This window comes from Strigops habroptila, chromosome 9, assembly GCF_004027225.2.
Source record: "Strigops habroptila isolate Jane chromosome 9, bStrHab1.2.pri, whole genome shotgun sequence".
Lineage (NCBI taxonomy): Eukaryota > Metazoa > Chordata > Aves > Psittaciformes > Psittacidae > Strigops > Strigops habroptila.
In genome coordinates, this window is record NC_044285.2 from 1545072 (window position 1) to 1571367 (window position 26296).

At 53.8% G+C, this 26296-nt stretch overlaps 3 protein-coding genes across 5 annotated transcripts in view; all 3 read right to left on the reverse strand.

The window, feature by feature from the left end:
* Nucleotides 1-2112: 2112 nt before the first annotated feature.
* On the reverse strand, nt 2113-7705 carry SKOR1 (SKI family transcriptional corepressor 1). Its single transcript, XM_030497373.1, is given in 8 exon segments — nt 2113-2740; nt 2832-2897; nt 3383-3457; nt 3541-3615; nt 3817-3888; nt 3968-4075; nt 4452-6601; nt 7431-7705. Coding segments are annotated over 7 exon segments (2628 nt in total). The 5' UTR covers nt 6586-6601; nt 7431-7705; the 3' UTR covers nt 2113-2642.
* LOC115613025 (translation initiation factor IF-2-like) lies at nt 6784-8085 on the reverse strand. The gene is made up of 4 exons (XM_030498019.1): nt 7952-8085; nt 7774-7837; nt 7431-7728; nt 6784-7298 (listed from the first exon to the last, which is right to left on the reverse strand). The coding sequence occupies exons 1-4, from the start codon at nt 8083-8085 to the stop codon at nt 6784-6786; spliced, it is 1011 nt and encodes a 336-aa protein (XP_030353879.1).
* Nucleotides 8086-13880: 5795 nt separating this feature from the next.
* The window catches only part of MAP2K5 (mitogen-activated protein kinase kinase 5), a 123437-nt gene continuing 111021 nt past the window's right edge, over nt 13881-26296 (reverse strand). For all 3 annotated transcript variants that reach the window (XM_030497375.1, XM_030497374.1, XM_030497376.1), the window contains one exon: nt 13881-14988. In XM_030497375.1, coding sequence (XP_030353235.1) covers nt 14884-14988 — 105 coding nt within the window. In that variant the 3' untranslated portion in view covers nt 13881-14883. The remainder of the gene's footprint in view (nt 14989-26296) is intronic.

Here is a 26296-nt window from a genome sequence, read left to right on the forward strand (position 1 = left end):
TTTTAAGACTAAAAGAAGAACAAAACTGAAGTCTTTCCCTCATCCTGCTGGTGAAGTTTAATTCACTCTAATTATTTCATATGACTTGGACTATAATAGTTTCATAATTTCTAGTATATTAAGCACTTAATACGTTGTGTCATTTGAAGTCGCATATTAAATTCAGCAAAGTACATTTTAATGAGAGCTAAGTAGTGTGAAAATATTAATATAACATAATAGTTCATTTTTGCACCCATGTTGGTAAGTGCTGCCACTGTGCATGGTGTGCCCAGGCAGGTGAGCACAGCAGAGGCTGAATGAACTCCTCAACCAGGGAGCTGGTGGGGAGGGCTTGGGATGAGGACAGCAGGAGGTGTGAAGGCACCACACACCAGGTCCAGCTGTGGGTCTGAGGTGTCTGGCCCCTCCAAGGTGCAGCAGTGACAGCAGGAATCCAGGCTGAGCTTCACTATGGTTCCTCTGCAGTCACCCTGTGCCACCTTCAGCTCATGAGGTACCAGTGATAACCCAGGCGGACAGGAACATAGAATCCCAGACTGGTTTGGGTTGGAGGGGCCTTAAAGCTCATCCAGCTCCAACCCCTGCCATGGGCAGGGACTCCTTCCACTAGAGCAGGTTGCTCCAAGCCCCTGTGTCCAACCTGGCCTTGAACACTGCCAGGGATAGGGCAGCCACAGCTTCTCTGGGCACCCTGTGCCAGCGCCTCAGCACCCTCACAGGGAAGAGCTGCTTCACAACATCGAAGCTAAATTTATCATTTGAGGAAAGAGGCTCAGCTGCTCCCCTACAAACTCCAAACACACCCAACTCTTTCACTCCCTCAAGCAACCAACATCTCAGCTTGCAGAGCTTGACTCCACGTTTTTATTCATCTCTTTGCTATTGCCTCCTTGGTCTATGCATTCCTCCCACCATGTCCCAGTAGGGGGATCTTCATTCCCCAAGGCTTACCCGCTTCTGCGATGCCACCAGCAACCCCAGCCCTGCTGCTCCTGCTCAGGGTCATGTATCACAGACACCCTCTGCAGCTCACTCACTGCAAAAGGATGTCTGACCCCAAGCGAGCCACAAGAGCTTTGCCTGATGCTCTAATAAAGGAGACCCCAGGGAAGTACTTGGAGCATTTCCATCCCAAGGATTTTATAACCTTCAGCCCAACTAACCACATCCACCTGCCCCAGTGATGATCTTCCTCACCCACAGGTGACGAAGGACGCTCTCCTGCCTCAGCAGAGCTGATCCCAGGGTCTGGCACTCGATTCCCTCAGGGAAAAGCCGTGATGAACTGCTGGGGGTTAGTGCCTGATGAGTCCCGGGCTGCCCGTCGGCACCTTGCAGCGCTGCGGGGACCGGCAGCACCCCAGGGCCGGGGACCGGGGCTGCAGTACCGGCTGTGCCCACGCGGTGGCAGCCGTGCCCGCGGAACCGCCGCTGCTCTCCTTAATGACTCCCAGAAACTAATTACGACGGATCCGCGCTGCGGAACTCCCGGCGACGGTTCACACCGCAGCAACCGGGATGGGCAACGTGCGTTCCCCCCGCAGTGCATCCCCCCGCCCCGCTCCCGGGATGCTCCCGCTCCCCGCAGCCCCGCGCTGCAACGTGCATCCCCCTTCCCGGTAGCCCCGATGTGCTGCAGGACCACGGGGCAACGTGTATCCCCCCCTCTGCGCCTCCTCCGCTCCCGGAGCGCCACAAGACCCCGGTGCAAGGTGCAACTTCCCCCCTTTTCCGGGTCCCTGCCCCGCTCCCGGCCCTCCAAGATGCCGCGCTAGGTTAATCCCGGGCTAAAAACAGGTATTTAGGGCTAATAGGTGTGTGAGCACCTCCGCATCGCTCTCGGAGCTCATTAATGTAATACTTTCATGTGTGAAACGAGCATATAAATGGGCATTAATGAGCTCCCGGCTGCGGAGACGAGGAGGAGGGGGAGCGGGGAACGCGGCAGGGGAGCGGGCAGCGCCCCCCCCCCCCAGCTCCCGCAGCCGGTGTCGGGCCCTCACCCCGGGCCCGGGGGCAGCCGTCGGGACGCTGTGAGCCCGTTCTCGGTGTCCCTATAGGGGGACCCCCTCATCCCCCCCCTCCGGGACAGCCCCACGCACCAGGCGGCTTCTTAAAGTCGGTTTTTATTAAAGAACCAAAAATCACGTACAGAGGGGGCTCTCTCCAGAGCGGGCGAGCGTTGTTCTGCCTCCGGAGTCCGGACCGCCCGGTAAAGTGCTGTTACATCCATAAATGTACGGGGGGGTGGTGAGGGAGGAGGGGGCCCGAGGGGGGGGGGGGGGGGAATAAATATACATCATAAATAAATAAAAATCCAACAAATACTGTACCAAGAGAATCACAGTACATTTATATCCATTGCACATAGCCACTTGTGTTTCCAGTCTGGACAAGGGTGGAAGAAGCGGACACACGGGGGGACAAGGGGGGCGGAGCGGGGGGCCCCGGGGGGCGCGGGGCTCAGGGCGGGGGGCCCGGCTCCCCCATTCCCGGCCATCCCGAGGCCGCTCCCCGCCGTATTGCCAGTCCGAGGAAAGCCGAGCTCCGAGTCCTCTATGTACAAGTGTCTCCTCGTGGAAATGGCTTGTGTGGGCTCTGCCCGCATGGCTTCGGGGTTTGGGGGGTCCGGGGGGGGCTCACTGGGGCAGCAGCGGCGGCTTGAAGGAGCAGTTCCCCGTGCAGTGCCGCGGGGTCAGCATTTTGCAGGAGAAGTGATGCAGCGCGTCGTGGGCCTCTGCAAAGTGATGGAGCTGTCACCCCGCCGGGGCCCCCCCATCGCGGGGAGGGGGGTGTCGGCCCCCCCCTTAGATGTATCCCCCCGGTACCTTTCAACTTCTGCTGGATGGCGTAGCGCGCTTTCCTCTCCTGGTCCAGCTCGTTGCACAGCGTGTCTGGGATGGGGGAGAGCATCGTAGCGTGCCCGCCCCATCGGGGATGGAAGGGGAAAGGGGGGGACATGGGACGGGGGACGGGGAGTCGGGCTCAGCTCCCCGAGTGATTTTACACCTCGGTTTTTAATTTAGCCCGAGTGGAAAATGCTGTGAGAGGGAAGATTCGTTCGTTCCCGTGTGATGATGCCTCGTAGCCGTTTGCGGGGAGGCTTGAAATGCCGAGGAGAAGCGGAGTGCAGGAAAGGAGAAAAGAGAAGGAAGAGAAAAGAGAAGAGAAAAGGTACAAGAAGAGAGAAAGAAAAGGAAAAGGGAATAAAAGAAAATAAAAGAAAATAAAAAAGGAAAGAAAAAGGAAAAAAGTAAATAAAAGAAAAAGCAGAAATAAAGGAAATAAAAAAGGGAAGGAAGGAAAGAAAACGAAAAAAAGGAAAAAGAGAGAGACAAAAAGGAGATTAAAGAAATCAAAATAACGGGCCGGGCCTTACCTCGGACGATCTGGAGCTGCTGCACCATCTCCTCCCGGTACGCCAGCTCCCGCTTCATCTGGTCCTGGAAGTTATCTGGGGGACACAGGGCGGGGGTCAGCGCCGCTCCCGGCGCCGGGCCCGCTCCCCGGCGGGGCAGGAAAGGGGGTCTCCGGTACCTTTCAGGCTCTGGAAGTCCCTCTCCAGCTTTTTCCTCAGTTCCATTTGCTCCAGGACCAGTTTTTGTAACTCATCTGTTTAAAAATACATGGGGGGTTGAGGGGAGCCCGCACTTTTCCATCTGGAGGCGGCTCAGCCCGGCGCTAATCGCATTACGTTACATTAATCACAGGAGTTAATCACTCCTGCCGAAAACACAAATACCTCGAGCGGCGGGGACAGGCCGGGGGGTCCCCCCAGACCCCCCCACCGCGGGGCACCAGCCCCCGCCTCACCTCGGGCCAGGTTTTCGATGTCCTTCTCCACCAGCTGCGTCCCGGCGACATCCATGCCGAGGGTGTCCTCTCCTACAGGGGGGGGACACGGCGGGTCAGCCCCATGCGGGGGCTCCGCGGACCGCGCATCGCCCCGCCGACCGGCGCTTACCTCTGTCGGTATTTACAGGGCTGGGATGAGAGACATTCCTTTGGTCCTGATAGGATTTTCTGGTCTCTAAATCCTCTGCCGCGGAGTGATTGTCTTCTTTATCTTGCTCTTAAAGGTAATAAACCGATTTTCAACCATAAGCAATGAAAGTATGGTCCTGATATATCCTTAATTACATAATTACGGACAAAGCCGTCTTTAAAACCTTCTTAGCGGACATCCTAATCGCTTTGCGGTTGGAAAGTAGCTTGCGGCAGGAGCTCTGCCCCCCGCGCCCGGTGCGGCCCCGACAGCCCCGTCCCCAGGTCCGGGGGGGGCCTGGCCCCGTCCCCCATCCCAAAACCGTTTACCCTCTCTTTTCCCCCGAAAAGCCCCGAACGAAATCAGCGGCCCCGGAGCCCCCCGGGGCTGGGCAGCCGTTGTGGGCAGCGCCCAGGGCCGCGCCGTCGGTGCGCACCGGCCTCCCACTCCCGGCCCCAGTTACCCTTCGCCTCGGGGGGGCACAGAAACGCGGCCGGGGCTCCCAGGGCGGCGGCGGACTTCAGCGGCTGCAGGTGCTCCCCCCGGTCCGGCGCGAACACCTACAAGACAGCGAGTGAGGGGGACCCAGGGAAGACCCCCGAGAGTAGAGTGTCCTGTCTCCCCCTCCGGCCCTGCACCTCGTAGCCGCCGCTGCTGCTGCTCCTCTCGGGGCTGCCGTCAGGGGCTTGCCCGCCCTCCTGTGCCACTGGCTCTCCCACCTTCTCCTCGGGCCCATCAGCGGGCGGCGGCGGCTCCTCGGTACCGGCCAACAGCCGAGGCGGCGGCGGGTCCCGTCCGTCGGGGGGTACGGCAGTGTTATCCTCCTCCTCGTCCTCCGGGAAGCGGTTGGACTCCACGTCTACCTCGGGCTCCTCGGCCGTGTCCCCCCCGGGCGAGAGCGAGCGGTAGCTGGAGCTGCCCTCGCTGAGGAAGTCCGGGGACAGATAGCCGGGGCCGCGGGGCGCTGCACCGCCGTACGCCTCCCGGGTGCCGTAGAGCTTGGCGATGCTCTCGGCGTCCTTCACAACGGGGCGGAAGGCGGAGAGGTAGCTGCCCTTCCTGGGCAGGGGCAGCGGGGCGAGCAGCGCCTCGTCCCCGGAGCGCTCCTCCTCGCCCGCCGCCCGCGACAGCGCGCTGGGGCAGCGCTCGCCCTCGGCCCCGGCGCCCTCCTGAGGGGTAGCGCTGCTCCTCCCGCTGCCCGACGGCTCCGAGCCCTCCAGCTCGCCGTGCCGGCCCGACAGCCCCGGCGGTTCGGCCGCCGCTGCCGCCGCCGCCGCTGCCGCCGCCACCACCACGGCTGTGGCTGCCGCCTTGGCCTGGCTCTGCGCGGGGTACGGCGGCACCGGGAGGCTGCCGGCGGCCGGCCAGAACACGGGGAAGGAGGGATAGACACCGGAGTCCTTGCTGGCTCCGGGCTGGTGCGGCGGCTGGGCCGGCTGGTGCGGGTGGGGGTGCGGGGGTCCCCAGAACATGCCGGGGGGCAGCGCGCCGCCTTTGCCCGCCTCGCCGCCCCCCGCGCCGCCCAGCGCGTCCTCCTGCTTTTTGGGGCAGAGTCCGAAAGCGGCGGCGGGAAAGCCGTAAGGGTGAGGGAAGAGCGGCGGCGGCAGCTTCTGCAGCATCCCGAAGCCCTTGCTGGGCACCGGGATCACCGGGTAGCTGCGCACCGCGGCCGCCCCGCCGTGCGCGCCCGCCGCCCCGCCGTGCGCCGCCGGGAGCCCCAGCGCCCCGCGCTCGCCCGCCGGCTCCTGCCCGCTGCACCGGAGGCTCTTGTGCGCCGGGGCCAGCTCGGGGCCGGCGGGCGGCGGCGGGTGCAGCGCGGCCTTGGCGGCGGGGGAACCGGCACCGGGCCCGCCGGCGGCCGCCCCTTGTAGGGAGAAGGTCCGCTTGCGGGTGCCGCCGTTAAACATGGCCTTGACATCCTCCCAGGCGTGCGACAGCTCCTCGGTGGCCGTTTTGTCGCTGAGCTTGAGGTGACGGCGCCAGGAGTTAAAGTTGGCGGCGTCGGGCTGGGTGTACTTGGAGTCCGGGGTGCGGTGGGAGTGGAAGATGAACTTGTTGGGGGAGAAGTACATGCTGCAGTAGCTGCACTTGATGCACTTAGCGCGGGAGCTGTTGTAGCGGGCCGGGATGAAGCTGCCCCGGGAGCCCCAGGCACACTCGTGCACCACGTCGAAGGCGAAGTTCTCGGGCAGCTTGGGCGGCTTGTGCTCGCCCAGGAAGGACTTGCAGAGCCGCTCCGCCTCCCGCTTGGTGATCATGCCGCAGCGGCGGGAGGAGATGGGCATGGCCCCGGCCCGCCGCAGGATCTCCAGCTGCACCGGAGTGCACTGCACGCAGGTGATGCCCAGGGCCACCCGCCGGTTGTGGATCTCATTGTAGCTGTAGTTCTTGAGCAGCGTGTTGGAGATCTGTGCCAGGCACAGCCGCTCCTGCCCGTCAATGACCAGGGACACGATGGGCACGCCGTACAGAGAGGTCTCACCCACTTGGTTGGGCTTGAGGGTATTGGAGCCCTGGTACGGCTGCAGCTCTTGCTTTGAATTTGGGGAGGAGCTTGCATCTCTCCCATTTCCCATCTGACTGGCGATCGCCTCCATTCCCCCCAAAACGCCCCTGCAAAACAAAATCGGGGAAAGGCGCGGGTTAGCAGCGCTCCGGGGCCCCGCCGCCGCGCCCGCTCCGCCGCTCCCGCAGCCCCGCTCCGCCGCCCGCATGGGCCCCGCTCGGCGCTGCCGGCCCCGGCCCGGAGCCCCCTCAAGCGCTGCCGCAGGACCCCCCCCCCGCCGCGGGCAGGCTCAGAGAGGTCCGGCCGAGCCGTAGCGCATCGCCCGCGCCGCGGCCGCCGGTTCCGAGCGCTGCCGTAGCCGCTGCTCGGAGCTGCTCCGGTAGCGCGGTGGCAGCGGCTGCCCGTGGCAAGGGCGTCCTGACCGGGGGGGATTGTGGAACAACCCCCGCCCCGGGTGGCCCGGAGGTGCCGCGTCCCTTCCCTTTGTGCCGGCTCGCCGAGCCGTGCCGGGCCGCCGGTTGCGGCGAGCCCCGGGCGGGCTCCAACGAAACGCGCCGGAGGATGCGACCGGCGCGTCCCGCAGCAGCGGGGCCGGGGGGGGCCGAGCCCGAGGCCGAGCCGGGCTGGCCGAAACTTGCCGCTCGGTGCCCGGAGCGGATCGGAGCGGGGTTCGGGGAGCGGCGGCCCCGGAGCCCCTTTGTCGTGTCTCCGGCGGGCGATTAGGAGCGGGAGGATTAGGGGCCGGGGCGGGCAGGACCCGCAGTACGTAGCAGCAGAAGGGCAGCAGCGAGCCGGGCAAATTGGCTTAGCGGGAGGGCTCCCGGCGGTAAGCCGCTTCCGTGGTAATTACACAAAATAACGGGGAGCGCCAACCGAAAACGCGCCCCGATCACCCCCCATCCCCATCCCCTCCATCCGCCGCCCGGTCCCACTTACCGCGCCGCGGAGCCCGGCTGGACGTGCAGGCTCTCCTCGGGGCTAGGGGCCGCAGCCCGGCGGCGGGGCCGCCATCGGCCGGGGGGGCCCCGTCCCCACCGAGCCCTTGACCGCGGGCAGCCGCCGGGGAGCGGGGCGGGCGGGCAGCGGCGCGCCCTTCACCGACGCCGCGGGGCCGCCGCCCGCCCCGCCGCCGCGTCCGCCCGGGCGAGATGCAACAAGAGCGAGTGACCAACCGCGCCACCGAGGGAGGATCCGGATCCGTACTTGGAGACGCTGCACATTGATCCGGTGACAGCTAAAATAACGGGAAGACACACCCACTTAGCACCAGCATATTTACATTAACTGCCTCCGGGACCCCGCGGCCGTCAATCACCGATGCGCTCCAGTCAATCACGGCGCGGCTTTAAGGCACGGCGGAACGGGGAGGGGTGGGGGGGCGTGGGGGCCGCCACCGAGCGGGGACCCGCCCGGGCTGCCCGAGGTAAGAGCGGAGATCAGCCCCAGGCCGCACCTACGCGGGGCTCCGCGCCCCCCGCCCGCCTCCCGCGGTGCGGGTATCCCTGGGGGGAGCGGTGCTCGTTGAAAGTTTGCGCGAGGAGCGGGCGGCAACGAAAAGAGGAGCCTGGGGGGGGCGGCGGAGGGACCCCATCGAAATCGGGGGTGCGCTGCTCCCGCGCACCGCCCCCCCAACCCCGGGATGCGCGCTCCGCCGCGGGGCGCGGGTGCGGGACCGGGGGTTGGGGGGAGGAGGGCATCGGCCGGCAACGAAATCACCGGAGGCGGCAGCGCGGGGGGGCGAGCCCGTGGTTTTTCGTTCTCCACCGAGGCCCACGGCACGGCGGCAGGACCGGCGTTCACCGTGAGCGGCGTGGGGGGACACACGGGACTCGGCTCCGGTGGCCGCCGGTCCTACCGGCGTGGCAAGGGGCCCATAGCCGCATCCCTGCCCTGGTCGGGTTCCCGCATGCAGCGCTCGTCACGGCCGCGTTAATTAAACTGTAATTAATCATCGCGTCCGGCCGCAATAGGCGCAATTACACTGATCAAACAGAAGTTAATAACGGCGCGGATCGCCCCCAGCTATCACTTTTGTGCGTGTTCACCCCCCCTCCCCTTCCCCGCCATCTCCACCGGCACCGGGAGGATGCGGCGGAGCTGGCGCGGAGCGAAACGCAGGTGCGGAGCCACCCATCGGCTCCGCGTTCCGCCGCGGTCGAACCGGCCCTGGGCCGCGCTCCCACTCAGGAAAGTGGCCGCGGCTCCCCTCGGGACGTCCCGTCGCGGGGTACGCGGACCGGGCGCTGCGGGCCGGGCCTTGCGGCGCGGCCTTCCCGCAATGATCGCAACCCGAGCCGGTAATTATTCCTCGCCTTTTAATTATTTATCTTCCCTCCCATCCTCCAGCTCGGCGGCCGTAGAAGCGCGGGGAGCCGCGGCCGCGCAGGGCCTGAACCCGCCGCCCCTTTCACCGCCGGGTTTCGGTGGAACCCACGGCGTTAAACCCCCGCGGTGGCCGCGGAACCGGCTGCCGGGTACCGGGAGCCGGCGGCGGCGCGGACAGAGCCGGTGTCGCTCCTTCCCGCGGCCGCTCCCGCGGCGGCACGTCGGGAGTCGAGGGGGGGTCAAGAGGGGTCCGGGATGATGCGGCTCAGCCCCGACCCTCTCCGCCGGGCGCTTCCTGGGGCCGCGCGGCCGCCTCGGTTCCCGCAAAGCTCCACCGGAGCCCGGAGCGGCGGAGCCGGCCCCGACGGCGGTGCGGCAGCGCGGAGCCCCGAGACGGACACCGGCCCCGGCCCGGCCGCGACCGCTCTCCCCGCTCCTCGCAACCGCCGTATCTTTTACCAGTTGAATTGACTGCAGTTTTTGTCAGTTAATTAGGTTTAATTTACATAATTAGTACAGTATAAAGAGTATTGGGGATAATCAGGAGGTACGTCTCGCTTACTGTGTAAACACGGATTCGGAATTAAAAATCAGATGTAATTAAGGCGTGTGCGCGCGGCTTTTAATTGTAATGAATTTCTAATTAACACTCAACGATCGCCACATGCGGGAGCCGGGACGTTTGCGGGCGCCGCCGCCCAACCCCACACTCCCCACCCGCCGGGGGCCGGGGTGCGCGGCCGCGGAAGGGACGCGGAGGGAAGCGGAGGGGCCGCAGCGGCGCTGGGCAGGGCGCTGAGCCCCGACGGGACCCCCCCTCGCCCCGGGCCGGTGCCGCGGGCAGGCGAGGCCGGCGGATAATTTAGGTTAAAACTTAGGGAGCCGTGTCACGGGTGTATAAATAAATAATCAGGCGGGGACGGGCGCGAACGGCCCCTCTCTCCTGGAGGGCTGCGCCGAGATTGCCACATAAATCACGGCGGTCTAATTCAGTGGAAGTTTAATAAACGCCTCCTATTGGAAATGAATGTTCCCCATTTAACAGTTGTATCAGCACCATATAAAACCATGACCCCAATAAATTTAATTTTAGAGGCCGATCAATCCGGGCTTCTCTCTATCGATCCGCAGCGGCTCTGCGCTTTTACAGCCTCTTCCGCGGCCCTTCCCGGGGAGGCGGGGGAAGGGGAAGGAGCGTTTCGATTAGACTCTTTATTAGGAAAAGATTGCTCCGAGAGGCCTGAAAATTAAATGGTGACATTTTAATTACTGGACATTGACAAAGGGAGCGGGCGGCGGCGCTCTGCAGGCCGGGCACACCGCGCCGGACCCGCGGGCGGGCAGGGACACGGCGGGGGACCCGGCTCGGGACCCCCCGGGGCTCCTGCCCTGAGACCCCCGGGGAGCCTGTGGGGTCCTCTCGGTGCGCGCCGGGGCCCCTTCGCAAGTGCCCTGGTTGTGTGTGCCTCCCCCCACCCTATAAAGCCCCTCTGTGCCCCCCAGCTTCCCAACCATGCACCCCCCATCTATGCACCCCCCAATCTATGCACCCCAGCTCCCACACCATGCACCTCCCCACCTGCGCATCCTGGCTCTCCCACTGTGCACCCTGCTTCTGTGCACCCCAGCTCCCACACCATGTATATCCCCCCTTCTCTCATTCCATGATGCCCACCTTGCCCCCCTCTATGCACCCTCTATCCTCACAAGACACACCCTGGCTCTCCCCAATGTGCACCCCTTAATGTGCCTCAGGTCCCCCACCGTCCATACACCCCAACTGCTCATCTACCATCTCCTACTCCCTCATGGCAATGCTGCTCCTCATTTTCTGCCCACCCAAGCCCTCCCCAGCTCTAAATCTGCCTCATTTCCCCGGGCTGGAGCGGCTGCGGAGGAACGCAACGAGCGCGATCGATGGACACGACTTTATTGATCAGGTTCAACCAGCACCTTCGAGGAGCTGGAGCGGGATGAGCCCAGGGCGGCAATTAACTCATCCAGGCCAGGCTGTGCGCGGACAGCCGGGCACCACGGCCCCCCAGCACGGAGCTGCGCTCTCTGTGCTCTGCAGGGAAGTTTGTCCTCCTCCTGCCTATAAAAGCCCCAGACATCCATTTGCCATTAAACATCTCCCGGCCTGACCGGCTACTTATAAACCTTGAACTTCCCCGGCAGGACTGGGAGCGGGAGCAGCCGCAGCGGGGTCCCGGCGGTGCAGCAGCCGCTGCAGGAGCCGGAGAGGCTCAATCTATAAATCCTGTCCTTAGTGCACACTTGTAGTTTATGGCCAGACCCTTTACTGAAGGTAAAGCAGCCCTGGGTCAGCGCAGCTCCTCGGCAGCCGCAGCGTTCCCGCTGCAGCTTCCTGCTGGGAAAGGCACAGACCTCTGAGCTTTGCTTTTCTGAAAGCAACACAGCCTTCTCTTTATTCAATGGGACCATCATTCTCTAATGTAGTTAGACATTCCTAGTATTTTTCCTCAATTAGGCTGGGCAGGCTGGGCAGTCCAGCACTGCAATCCTGAGCAGGGGGTGCACGATGAGGGTAGCAAGTTCAGGGGACAGCCCCCCCTATCCCTCCAGATTCCTGCCCCATGGTGCCTGTGAGGGCCCCCCTCCCCCAGCTTGAGGGATCCCCAGGGAAGGCTGAAGATGGGTTATCCTAAAACATCTGCTATGGCTGGGGACCTCTTCATCATGCTATGGCCCTGGTGATCCTTCCAGAGAGCCCCTCTGCTCCCCAGGACCTGGCTCCCACCCTGTGGACACCATGTGGCATTTGGGGGTCCCTGCAGCACAGGGGCAGCCATAGGACAGCACTGGTGGCAGGAGTCACCCATAAAGAACCTCAAATGGCTGAAGAGTCTGTGGAGAAGCTGAGGCCAGAGCTGGTTCTCCTGCAGGTCTTGAGGAGCTGGGGTCACCTGGGACGTGTTTAACTCATCCCAATTGATACATTGAGGCCTGTGAGGGCCGGTTCCCGGCAGCCGGATGAGGGATGGGTGTCCTGGGGGTGTTGTGGGGTCTCTTACATGTTTATCTCTGTGGCTGCACATCCTAACGGGAGCGGGAGGAAGAGCCTCTGCACAAAGCTGCTTTGTCCTCACCAGCCTCGGGGTCCTCCGCCTGCTTCAAATCCTGCAGAGGTGAAGGATTCGCTGCTCCAATTGCTGCCTCAAGAGGCTGAGGGTGCTTCTGAGTGCCCTGGCCCCTGCCACTGATGGCTTCTCTCTCTCTGCGATAAGGAGCCTCCCCAGAGCAGAGCCCCAGCTTGGGGAACATCACCTCTTGCACCCCCTTGACCTGACCCCTCCCTCCTCTTCCTCACCAGCCAGGCCCAGGCTCCCTGGGGGAGTCCTGGGTGCAGCTCCTGTCACCATGCAGCAGTTTCTGTCCTGGGCTCCCCTTCACTCTCCATCAGCACATTTTGGCCCCTGCAGGAATAGGGATATTTTTATTCCCAGCAAAACCCCAAATTCCCAGGGTTTGCTTCAGATGTTGCCCATAGGCTCCCTGCATTCTAGAGATGGGGGTACCTGAGGTCCATTCCTTTTCCATTGATGCCTCCAGGTAAACTTTCCCTGCAGGACCACAAAGCTCCACCAGGCAGATTCAATCCTCAATCATCCCATTTACTTATGCTCTTGGATATCAAAGGGATCAAATGAAGCTCCTAAGACCTATTTCTACTGATTGCTCAGTTACTAACACCAGCATATTGCTGGCTGCTGCCATCCCTGTGTGACAGACCACAGAGAGGGACGGGTTGGGGACCCCTCACAGCCCTCAAAGCCACAACCCACTGCAACTCCCCTTTCCTGGTTTCTCTGCCAGAGGTACATGCATGGACAGCCACACACAGAGCTGTTCAGGCTGTTATTGGGAAAACAAAGACTGACACTTGCCATTGGGAAACTGACAGCAGGATGTACTTGGCCATGGGACACAAAACCCAAAATATTTTCTAATTCTGTGCTGCATTTAAGGGCAAACAACCATGGGCTCATCTCACAGGGTGAGCTTCGCCTGGCAAGGATCACAGGCAGGGAAAAGCAGAAAACATGGGAAGTTTTGGCACAGATGGGACATACCCAGTTTTTCCCAGAGCCTGTGAGCTCCATATGAACACTCCCATAGGGGATGGGTCTATCAGTACCACCACAACTGAGGGTACAGGGAGAGGAGAAACCAGCATAGGGCTGCTGATGGAGTCCTTAAGTGAGCTGGTGGGATGAGGAGAGGAAGTGGAGGGGTCACTCAGAGCATCTATAGCACCCACCACTGAATTAATGTTTGTTATACACCCCCGATGCTATCCTCTGAGCAGGCCTCAGCTGTGGGGTATGATACTGCTGCATTTTCTCCATCCTTTTCAGCCAAGGGATGCCCTGATTCAAAGTCCAGAAAGTTGTAGCAGGAAGGAGGAGATCTAACAGAGGCCCCGAACCTCTCTGTGATGCTGGATTGATCAAGCACACTGATGAAGACAGGGAGGTTAATACGTATTCTGGTGAATTATAACCACTGTCAGCCTGTTAGTCGGGAGATGGCTCACATTCCCATCCGCTGGCATCCGCATGGATTTTCATGGTGATGTCTTCCCCTCCCGACCTCCTGCCAGGGAAAGCAAGAGGAAATGCCTTGGGTTTACTGACTTTTTAACTGAATTTAAGAGAGAGACTTTTTATCCCAAGAAAGCGAATGCGAACCATTAGAGACCAACAAATGCAGGAGCTGCCTCTAGTCTGGTGGCTCACAGGGAAGGGATTTGTCTCACTTTAGCAGAAGGACCTGGAGGTATGGGGGCTGTTGGCTCATTCATCGTGCTGTGATCTGCCAGGGAGGTTGTGACATCAGAGCAATTAAGACAAACTTTAGTCTATAAGTTCATGCCTGCAACCTCTATACTTCAAAAGAAGACAAACGATCCCTCCAAGGAAGGAAACAAAGTCTTTTCCAAGCTGCTTCCACAGTACCATTTAGGATTTGCAATGGTTCAGGAGGAATTTTTCACCAAATTGGTCTTTAAGCTGCTGGTATGCAATAAACTACCTGAGCTTTGGGGTTTTTTAGCAAAAGTTTATTTCTAATGCAAAGAGAAGCAAACAAAAGCCCCAACCTCCTGCTCCACCCAAATGCCACACCCCAAACTTGCCTTTCATCACCCTCCTCTCTTCTTTTTAATAAGCATCTTAACACACAGACTGATGAACTCTGTGTCAGGCTGTTGTGGGAATGTGCTCAGAAACTGCAGGAGTGAGAAACACACAGCACAGACTCTGCAATTGGACTTTGTTTTATGGTAGCAGCAAACCTGGGAGCCTCTGCTTGACCCAGATGCACCCATCATGCAGCAACTCCGATGCAGGAAAATAAGGGATCAAGGTAGAGCTGAGAAAGGCAAGATACTCCCAAGCAAGCCACGGACTGCTGCGATACTAAATAAAACACCGCAGCCTGTTCTCTGGCCACGAGCTCAGGGGGTGCTGCACAAGGCTGCGCTGTGGCCCTCAGCTTCCTAAAGGGAGGCACCACCAGTCATCTGAGAGTACAATGCTCACCTACCTGACCAGCTTTTACTCTGGGCATTCCCTCAGCTCCCTGCAGGATGGGCAAGTCCAGATCCTTCTATTTTTCCTTGTTTGCTTCTGTTTTACATTTAAACCCGGTAGTTAGTGGATGTCTGCACTCAAAGACAGCCAACAACTCCTTAACGAAATCCTCTCAACACTCATTCATACAATAGCAAAAGACTTAACAGTTAAAAAATACTCTGGAGCCAGGAAATATACAATACATTCAATAACAAAAAAATATAGATATAAAATACTTGCTTTAAGGCTGTGTACAGTTTAACTGAAGATAATCTGAGGACATGAAATTGCTCAGCAACAAAAGAAATGTGGGAAGAGAATTCCTTAATGTAGTGGTGAGGGAAAGGCAGCAACAAATATCCTGAAAGATTTTGTTGATGCTTCTAGAAAATGTTTTTAGTAAAATATGATCCAGAGTGTGAGTCCAAAGCATGGGGCTGGTGCTGCTGGTCCGGGATGAGCTGTTGTCACTGTGGTCCTTGGGTCGATCGCCGCTCCTCAAGCATCCTGCACACCCACATGGACACGACTTCTGCATTCCCATCGTTGTACTGCACAATGAATGGGTGGCCCTGGGAAGGGGGATAGGCAGAATTAGCCGAGATAAGCACAACGCTTCCTTGAAAACACATGAAGGTTGGGGTTTTAACCTTGGGGAAAAAATACATCGGGACATAGAATCACAGAATGACAGTGGTGTAGAAGCCTAGAATTATTTATTGAGTAGTTAGTCCTTTATCAGTGGAAACCTTATGCTTTACCCTCCATAGAAGAATCCCTTAAATGGGATGGTTCTACAGATTACCTAGGAAAAAACCAACATCCCTGCCAAGTGTTAAAATTCCTTTTGTTACTTGGTCATGGAGCTCTGTGCCTGCAGATGCAGCAGGACCCAGCACCAGGCTCTGCAGTACTCACGGTGTCTGTAAGGGGAGGGATTTGTTCATGCACATACATGCTGGTACATCTCATCTGGAGTGATCAGTTGATAGAGAAATGAAAATACAACTGAAACAGCTTTTCATGAGAAAGTGCTGTGGGAGTTCAGTATGACGGGAAGAGGGATAACTATGAAATATTCTTGGCCATGAATTATAGGGCTACTGCAGGCACTGGAAGACTGTGTCTTAGACACCTCACAAAAATCAGAACAGCATCTCAGGACGAAACAAAACCATGGCCTGCAATTTCAGGAGTCAGCTTAGGCAGCTCATGTCTCAATCTGGCCCCATTCCTAGAGATGGGAACATGCCATCTTCAGATGAATCTCAAATGAAGTATAAAAAAACCACAGGAAACCCAGTACCGCAATTACACAAATGACTGAAAGAAAGCAATCGCCAGGAGAAACCATCACAGATGATGAAAACCTCCACTCCAAATCACTCAAAAGCAGCTCGGTTTTTGCAACACTAAACTTCATAGCTCTTGCAAACAATGCCTGAAAGTAATCAGAGGAGGTTTGCTGGGGAGCCTTTGGGAAGGGTGACGTTCATGTGGGAATTACAGGCACCAGGCGCAGCAATGAATGACAGCATCGGCACAGGGGGAGTTAGTGTGGGTCTGACGCAGGGCATGGGAAGCCTGGTGGTCGTCCGGGTTAGGATGGCACTGAGCAATGAAGCAGCACCAGGCTAAACAGAGCACAGTAAATCCTCACAGCATCAACTCCAAGCAATAAAACACTCCGTGGGTCAGGGCCAGCAAACACAGGAGCCAGAGGAATAAAATATGCCATTATCTATAAGAATTATGAAGGAAACGCAAGGTGCTGTTGCTTCAACTCTTTGGGATGGCTGGAAATATCAGCTAGAACTTTTTAGGGAGAAGTCTGAGATGTGGAGGGTCCTCCTTCAGATATTACTGGGATCAGCTCAGTTGCTTTCCCAGTTAACCACGTAAAGACTGAAGGAATGTTGTCGTGGAGTGACTCCAGGATCAGCTACTCTTAGATGCAGACAGCAACTTTGAATCTGTCAGAGAGCTCTGAATTTCCCATCCAGGAAGATGTGTGTGTGCTCACGCTCAGTCATGACTTGGAAAATGGTCCACCAAGAGAGAACAACATATCCAGAGGTACCAAAGTCCATTTGAGAGCTTTGAGGATGGCAGCAGACAGTTCAATGCTACCAAGAGAAGATGGATGACCTTAAAACAATGCATTTAAGTGCACAGATGCTTGTGGCACTGAGCAAATGGACAATGTCTTTTTCCTTCCAACACCTGGCTATTAAAAAGCTTTGGTCTTGAATGTCTAACATCAGGAACAACACTAAAGACAGACAGCACTTTCCTTTTTTATCTCCTGTTCCAGACATCCCGTGTTCGGGTTTCACTGTTTTACGAAACAAATTCAATCTGAAATATTCCTGGTTCTTAGCTACGAAAACAGTTCAGGAAGGGGTTCCATTGGGAACCCAGAGACAGGAGTCCTGGCGTTTATTCCCAAGCTGCCACACACTTTCCAGTGTGACCTTCACAAAGCTGCTTAATCTCCCTCGGCCTCATGGTTAAGAAGGGAATAAATGACCCTCTCTCTCAGAGGAGTGCTGTGAGGATCAGCACAAGTGTGTTTTGCCCAGCACTTTGGTATTTTTTGGGTGCAAAAGGTGCTGGAGTAAGGTGAATGCTTATTATATGCATGATAGCCTAGAAATAGCTGTTTTACCTCTTAAACACAACAGTCAAGGACAGCAGTGAGAACTAGGGAAAGACAATCAAGAGCCCACAAACAAGGGAGAGCAGATGCATTGGGGCAATTAGAAAACAGCTATTAAAGCCAGTCTGCTTCTGCCATGAATCTCCTTTACGACGGAGAGACTCCCCGCAGAGGAAGACATCTCACACCCACTATATCCTTGCGTTTAAGCTACTCACAACATGCAAAGGGAAACTGCAAGGCTATGCAAGGCTGAAAACGTCAGCTAGCCATGCCGTTCTCCCTGTTTGATTTGTTTTGTGAGGTTATTCCATGGAAGCCTGGGGTTTTACACACTCACTTTTCTCCCTAGGAATAAGTTTAACTTGAAACTACTCTTTAGGTTTCCCCTGGTTTTAGGCTATACTGCTCTAGTGAGGATTTTTCTCAGGCTGAAAGGATGTTTTGACTAGATTTCCTCCAAAGTCTCCAGCCTCTGTGGCGGCAACCAGCAGCAGTCTCCTCTGCTCTCAGCAACTTCTTCGTAAGGACACCCCAATGGGTTCTCTGCATTTTGCCACTCTTCAGCACCTGGTTCCCCATTTCCCCCTTTTTAGGCATCCAGAGTACTGCAACCATTGACTCCTGCAGTCAAAAACATGCACACCTCAGAACCAGTGCTTTAAACTGGAGGTATCTTTGGAAGGAAGCATGAAGGGAAGGGGCAGGAAGGTTAGGCAGGAAGCAAAGGAAGAAACAAAGATTAAAAAAGCCAACCAAACAGGTAAAAATCAAAGCTTCTAAAGGAGAAATGCAGCTGCAGCTCTCCAGGTCTAGTGCATGCCCATGCTGCGGGATGGGGCTGGATAAACTGTCACTTCAAGAAAGAAAAAAAATGAGAGTCACATCAGCTTGGACGTGATTCATAAATTCTGGTCCCTGAGTGTCTCAGCCACAAGAGAAGTCCCAGCCCTGACTCCAGCAGTGAGCAATACATTCTAAACCAAACACGAGCAACCTGCTGTACTTAAAATATTCCTGTACAGATTTATTTTGCTTTGCAAGGTAATGCTGAACAAAGTTAAGTGTGTGTGGAAGCTTGAAATGCATTCTCTGTTGCAGCAGCCCGATTCTCACTGCCCTGGTGAGATCCCACTCTGCTTGGTGTGGTGGACACAGATCAGTCCTTCACTCACATCCCCCTGAGCAGCAGCAGAGTTGGGGTGCTGAGCTGTACCCATGCTAATGTCAGCAGAGACCACAGCTTTTTGACACTGGCACTTACAGAATCCCCGACTGGTGTGGGGTGGAAGGGACCTTAAAGCTCATCCAGCTCCAACCCCCTGCCAGGGGCAGGGACACCTTCCACTAGAGCAGGTTGCTCCAAGCACCATCCAGCCTGGCCTTGAACACTGCCCGGGATGGAGCATCTGTCCACTGTGAACTGGCAAATAAGAGATTGATATTAAACGTTTGTTAGTAAACTCACTGCAATGAAGACTGTTCGTGCCCTACCAGCAATGGCTCAGCCAACATTTGAGCCTCAGGAATGTTTAAGAGCTCAGTACAACACTGACAGGCATGATCATGGAGGGATGCACGACACTAAGGAAAGAGATGCTCATGAGAGGAGTCCAAAGGTATTGCGGGATGCTCCCATGACAGAGCTGATCCCACCCCCAGGCATTTCATAATGGCTCAGACCTCTACACACATTCATTACAAAGCAGTAACCACCTCCTCACCAATTCCTAAATACTCAGCCTTAAAAATACCTGGCAATAAATAAACCCAATGGACCCAAGCAACAGAAAATAAGCTGAAAAGCCACCACCAAACTGCTTCCCCAGGTTCTGGGCTGCCTTATCCAGGCTGGGGTTGAGTTCAGCAGGATGCACAGCTCCAAAGCGATTTCTGCATCCGATGGGAAGCGTCCACTGGTGAGCACACAGCACCTTGGAGCTGAAAAGGTCAGGCAGGACAGGGCCAGGGATAGCCCCACAGTGAGTGTCAGCCAGCCTAATTTTGTGTGTCAACCCTGAAAATTAGATAAACAATGACAAACCAGGCTTTTTAAATGAACTTGTCTCATCTCGTTCTCTTGATAAAGGGTACATTTCTCACGTTGCAGTGTCCCACCAGACAGGTTAACTCTTTCAGAGGGGAGCACCTCGCAGAGGGTGATGTAAATCATTTAAATATCTGACATGAAATTAAAAGGGCAGTGCCCCCGTGAACACACAGCCCTGGTAATTCAAACTCCTTGCTCACAAGCCATCAATCATTTAGCCCAGTCAATTAAATTGCCATTATTCAAGGCTAAAAGTTCCATAATTTTACCTACCTTTAAAATTCAGCAATTTGCTTTCATGGCCTTCTCCAACCGGCCTCAGATATTTTCATTTCTGATAATAACCCACCCAGAGCTTACTGCAACAGACTATACACCGCATCCTCGGCAGGACACAGACCCACGGGCCTTTTCCAGCACCAAGTGCCCACACGCAGCTCGTCTCCGGATCTGCTCACAGCCACTGCAAGGCTGAACCGCCCATAGGAGACCAAAGTCCCCCTGGGACACAGCCCTATAACACAGTGAGAGAGAGTCCATCAAACTTGCCCTTGGCTTTCTTACAGTTGAATCACACTATGGTTCTCTGGGCAGCCTGTGCCAGCGCCTCAGCACCCTCACAGGAAAGAACTTCTGCCTAAGAGCTCATCTCCATCTCCCCTCTGGCAGTTAATGACTACATGCCACCCAAACGTAACCACACCACCCAGCAAATTAGAAATGACAATAAAAGGCCTCATGCTCACACAAGGTATGTTAGGAAACAAGCAGCATTGCTGTTGGTTGCAACGGTGCCATCCTTTTAATGTTCCCTTTTATAGGAATCCTCCCAGACTGTGCAGTTAAAGGGCTGTGCTCCATTTATTACAAAGAGGCACAGACAAACTGTGCATTTCATTTAAAAATTTGAATTCAGCATAACAAAAACCATAATAAAAAGATCCCAACTGTTGCAGCCACAGACTATCAAGACAATGGCAGTGCCCTTAGACAGCATTTCAAATACAGTTTATTAGTGTGTGATACAAAAAGGGTATTTTTATTGCATGATATAATGCAATGGGACCTTGGGCACTCGGCAGAAGGACCTTGCACTCAGAAGTGTAATGAACCCATAGTCCAAAAAACATTATACTGTACATTAACCTATCATTAATGGCACATTAGGGCTAGGGGCATTGCACGCTTGCTGGTCAGGGCTCCATCAGGACAGTATGGAGGAAACCAGAGTCTTCACAGGCTTAAAACAAATACAGAAAATAAATATTACTGATGGCTACAGGCTGCTTTAAGGGGAGCTCACTCTCTGCTTTACATGTGATTTTGATGGTATTTTTTGAAGGGGAGAGGGAGAAGCCAATGCAGCAGTTTATTAGGTAGTATAGAAATGGCACGCCACTGCAGCATTGAATGTCACCATGGTGCATCAGATGCATTCGCACACAGTTTTTCTTGCACAAAACATGGCACCTCTGAGCACTGGGGCACCTTTTGAGAATAAAATGATTCTGGAAAGTAAGAACTTGGCTGTAAAATGGTGCACCACAGTTATCCCAGCTAGTTCTCCCATTGCTGCCGATGTGTCTATGCTATTTACAGCTCTTGTAATTAACTGAGGGCACATACTCGAGGGGAAATTCTTGCCCATTCACATGTTTAATGGGAACACAAGTCAGAGCTCCAAAAGGACAAACACACATCTCAGCTCTGGAGCTGTGCTAACTTCCTGGGATGCCTGGAAACACAAAGTGCTGAGTAACCCAAACTACCCCAGACTGACCCCATGTCCCCCTCCACTGACCTCAGCACGTGTAAGATTTCATCACTCTGCCACTGCCTCCAGTAGTGGAGGATTTTACATCTAGAGCTCCTGCCTCCAAGGACAAGACAAACTAACTGCTGTTCTAATTATCTGTGCTAGCTATCCACAAGGCCGATTTCTGCTCCCACAGCCAGGAATAGCAGCGAGGAATCCTCAGGCCAATACTCTATCGCCGTCTCCCAAAACATTGTTAATTCACAGGCACAGAAGGTGTCAGAGTCCTCCTCAGGGGCTGCTCCATGCAGCAGGCTTCCCTCCATCACTTGCTTCTAAGGCTTGAGTGGGGTAAAAAATCTGAAGGCTTCAAATGCTCGCATCAATCCATGGAGACATGGAATATACACACAGGTGAAAACACTCTGCAAGATGCTATTTAACCATGACCTGGCTGTTGCATCTCTTGGTTTACTTTTGCAATCTTAAGATGTGTTTTGACCATGGGAGGCAACCCTTTAAAGGAAAGGGTGAACACCTGAAGTCTTGAAACAGCGCTGACTGGGAGGCTTAGCATGCATGTCAGGAAAACATGTAGCCGGTTCCTCAGCTACAGCAAGGTCAATCCTTACTTTGAGAGACACTCTCCTCCAGAAATGAAGCCTCCTTGTCTCTTCCACCTGCAGCAATGTCCCCAAATAAGTCAAATCACAGCAAGTTTAACCATAAAGTACCAGCTTTTCCTACATACCTGTATGGCTGTGTTTGATCTGGGACCAAGCGTTACTGGCCCAGTTCTCTCTCCCAGTTCCTATCCCCAGAACGGCGACTATTCAGGGCAAGGACTGCCTCTCGCTGTGCTTGGTAAGGAACTCAGCATCCCTGAGAGCCTGTTCTCAGCTGGCTGCTGGAGTGAAATCGCCCATAGCAGGGGCCAAAAACACTTTAATAGGTCTTCAGTGCTTCACTAAGTCTTCAGAAGCCTGCAAAGCTGCTCGTGGCACAAGGACCCCCAAGGTCAGAAGACAAAAGCACCCAGAAAATAATGTTTTCACAGCATTTCCCACCTCCAGGAGGACATCACCTGTAGCTTCTGCCAGCTTGGCCAGCAGAAAGCACCACTTAGAGAAGGGTGAGGGCAGCAAAGAGGGCAAAGCCACATCAATCAGTGGCGTTTTCTGGGTGGAGATGAAGGAGGGACAAGAACACATCCATAAGCAAAAATCAAGCAGCATTAGCCCCTTTGATGTTTCTGCTCTGTTCCCTCATTCCTTATGCTGTGCAGACAATGGCACAGCCCCAGCCTGCTAAACAGTTCCATGCAGAGTGGCGGGAAGTGGTGAGTTTTGTTTGTTGCATGGCCTCCCTAACATACACTGTAATTAAAATGTTGATTACTAAACAGTTTAAATATATGACAGACAATGCAGTTAAAGCCTACAGTTAGGTCAATATGTGATTTAGATTTGCCATTTAAAAACTCTCATTTAAATTTTGCATACATTAATCACTACCATACTTCAATGTTCTGATATCCACCTGACTACACTATTAAAATAAAACTTGCTGCCCCAGGGAAATCCTACTTATTCTTAATTGTTTCGAGGCTTTGATGGGCTTTTAATCTAAGATTAATTTATGCAATTTTAAATAACTCTTCTTATGATTAATAAGCTTGAAAATTAAAAGGAGTCTAAAGCAATTATAATGAGCATTTGGTCATAACCTCATTAGGAGAAGGAGTGAAGGATACAGCTCTGGAATTCTTACAAGACTACAATTTAAGGTTACTTTCAGCGGAGTCAAACATAGCTCTTGAAATTGCAAAGGCAGATTAGCCTAGGTCAGTGTTAGAACTATGGCTATCCAGATTAGCACGCTAATGATTTTATCCCTCTGATGATATTTAAGACAGTGAAAAGATGATACAAAATGTATTAAGCAAAGATAAATGGATAACACTACCGAGCGGCGAAGTCTTGGAGCTGTATTTCTTGTTTACCTTTTTTTTTTTTTTTGGAGAAGGATTCCTTTTATGTGGTTGTTTATTATTATCATCTATTTGTAGATTAACTTCTACTAATGCACTTTTACTACTTATATGACAAAGTTAATCGCAAGTGATTTTTGGCTGGTTTAGTAATTTTGTTGAGGCGCCAAAATTCTGCTGCAATTTACAGAATTTCTCTTTAAAGGATGGCAGTGCCCAAGCATACGGATGGACCAAGAGGAAGAGCTTAACTTAAACCTGAAAACCTCAAGATGAACTGTTCACACATCACTTCTCAATTCCCATTTCTAAACAGCAAGACAGATCTGGGCATTGGCTGCAGCCAAACGATGTGCCAGTGGCCCTAAAAACAGTTCTCAGAGATCCCTCGTGCACTTGACTGATGTGTCCAGGCTGGCAGCTCATCACAAGACTCAGGGTCAAGAGGGATTTCTTTTTCCAGGTCAGATCATGAGGAGTCAGTGCAGCTCCACTCTGTAGAATGGACCTGACTTCAAACAACTCAATCCCCTACTACTGCAGGACCCCAGGATGTGCCTGGGTGCATACATGGATGCGTCTGATTTTTCCTGTTCTCTTTCCGTGGCCTAGAGTAGTCTTAAATTTACTACAGAGTTTTGGTTCTGGCTGCGGCACAGAGGAATCTATTTGCCCATCTGCAGATCATTCTTTCCACAGCAGTTTTGCTTTTGGTATTTGCTCTTAAACCGATAACTGTCTCTGGCATGGCTCTTGGTGCTTAGCTGACAAAATGAGCTAACTCCCAGCAAAGGTATTCTTTTTGTGATGACTCTTAAAAAAAACTAAGGCAACCAAAATATAATTGGAGCTTGCTTTTGCAAGTGCTGCTGAGGTTAAGAAGAGCTGTAGAAGAGGAATAGAGAGAGTGGCCCAAGGCTGATAGGAGTATGTCAACATTAGCAAGCTGTCGACAACAGAAGCAGATCCGCTGTGTGAAATGGTTGGTGCAACGTTTCAGGGATGGAAGAGGTTTTACTTTTGACCAGCTCTGGTCTGGACTGCAGACACAGCACCCATTAGTAGCTGGAGCTCATTAGGTGTGTGCCTAGAGCACACCTCCTAGTTTGGTTTAATTTGAAATCAATTCATGAGCTTTAAGACCTGTGATGAGAATGAAAAAGTGGTACCTTTGAAAGAGCAGGAGATTCACACCAAAAAGGCAAGCTGACCTGAACGCTAATGTTAATGGAGATGCACCTGCAGAAATGTATTCAACTCATTCCTCATGCAAGCACAGGACTGGTCTCATTGACACCAAACAGAGCTAAGTCAGACATTAAAAGCTGATATAGTATTTCCTTCAAATGGGGACAACATGTTCCCTTGGACTAGGGAAGAAGGGTGGAGAAAACAGTTGTTTTGTCCAAGTTTTGAGAAACTGATTTCTACTAACAAGGAAAAAGGAAAAAAATAACTAAGCTGGAGTAAACTGAAACAATCTCCTAAATGTTTTTCACCCAAACCTTGGAGTAGAAAATGCTGTGTGCATACGCATGTGTGCTCACACACCACACAAATAACAACAATCAACAAAACTAAAAAAACCTGGAAAACGATCTGGTTGGAAGCAAAAAGGGAGAATGAAACAGCCTGCGCTTCGCTAGCATTTAATGATGAAGTTCCTGCAAATGAGCAAGTTGGTTTTAAAAGTGCTCCCTACAATCACATCGCAAGAGATGCCTACACACCGACTGCATCTAGTGCAAAACAATTTTTTGCCAGGATTAGTGAAAAGACCAAATAAAGCAAGTGTTAAATGATCAAATATGAACACACTGTCAAATCAATCCCATTTTAAGAGCAGAAAAAGCACAGGTATGAAACGACACCTGAACAAACACACGGAGCCCTGCTAAAAACAGAGAAGGCGGCAAAACACATCACCAGTAGTTGGCTTGGAAAAAAATCCCATAAAAAAATCCCTCTGAATCTCTCACAAGGTCACTGAACAAATGACCACGGCCACGAAAACCATTTCCATTCTCAGACTTGTATTTTAATGCCACCGTTCCCTACCAGGAGCCTTTCCCACGTGGAAACCCTGTCTCCCTCCAGCCGTGCAGGCAGACGCCGGTGTAACCATCCTGTTTTACACCAGCTGAGCATCTATCCCAGCGTCTCCCATTAAACCCAAACAGGCAGATGCACATTTATGGCACAATGAACTTTCTCCACGGCTGCGGCTCGTCGTGCTTTGCTATTACAGCCTCAATAACCATGTGCATTCCTGTGCCGCGGGATGGGAGTGCGAGCAGCCGGCTCCGGAGGACAGGCCACGGCTTAAAGAAGAGAGAAAGAGAAAAAACCCATCATGTTTAATTTAAAAATTAGAAACTGGAGCAGACTGTGAGCACAGAGGTTGATTGAAACAAAATTTAAATTCCTGTCAAGCCCATTTAAACACAGGGGCCCTTCATAGACAATTAGCTGCTCCCTGTGAATGCTGAATAAAGTCGGGCCTGGTCACTGTTAGAAGAGAGCAAACCTACTGTGAGGAGCTGGAAAAAAATTAACTAAAATCAGGCTGTATGAAATATTCAGCCTCCCCAGTTTATTACAGGGGTTTGGGAAGTGTAAACAAGACAAAAATCGATTCCTCGGTGCCCTCCAATCAATCCCCCAAAATGGTTAGGGCATCTGTTTCTGCTAAATTTTGTTTACTCTGGCAGATTTGCCTTAATTGCAGTTGTTTATCTCCCATTGTCCCCGGGGCCCTAATCTCCCGATTACTAATACTTAACACTCATTTCACATCTAAAGCTACTTCTAATCCTCAACAGGTTTCTGGGGCTCTTAAAATTATTGAAACAAGGGAGAAGGGAGATGCAACCTCTTTGTGAAAGGCACATTTTCTGATCTGCTACCAGCTGGGCCCAATCATCACCAGGGATGGCTGCAACAAAGGTGCTAAAAGGCTCTTTCACAGGCACTGCTGCTCCGCCGGGAATTCTGCGGATAAAGAAGAGCTTTGATGGGGGGAAAAAAAACCCGCCCTGAACAAGAGGGCTATAACAGTCCAGCCAAATAAAGTTACTGTCATAATCAACTGCTGTCAATCACAATGAAAATCCAATTAAAAATCTTTCAGTGCAGCCCTTCTTAAGTAGAAAAATGTCCCCTATTTATATGCGGGGTTTTTTTTTTTGTCAACCACACAAATTAGAAAGTGGTATTAATTGATTTTTTACTACTTTAAGCCCTGATCCTCCAGCTGAATTTCTGTGGATGCAAGAATCAACCGGCACAAATCTGATTAAGGGATTTGAGGCATAATGCACGCAGGTCACTAAGAAGCCATATCTCTATCTCCTGCTTTATACTCCACTTATTCACAGGCAATTATTACTCTTATTTAATACTTCAGGAGCTAATCGGGATACAGA

Bases quoted from the DNA above. Each gene is read 5' to 3' on its own strand.
- LOC115613025 (XM_030498019.1), bottom strand. From the start codon at position 8,085: ATGGGGTCCCTCCGCCGCCCCCCCCAGGCTCCTCTTTTCGTTGCCGCC. The intron at 7,729-7,773 runs GTAAATATGCTG...CCGTTATTTTAG, and splicing joins GGGTCCCGGAGGCAGTTAAT to CTGTCACCGGATCAATGTGC. The intron at 7,299-7,430 runs GTAAGTGGGACC...CCTCCCGCTAAG, and splicing joins CAGCCGGGCTCCGCGGCGCG to CCAATTTGCCCGGCTCGCTG.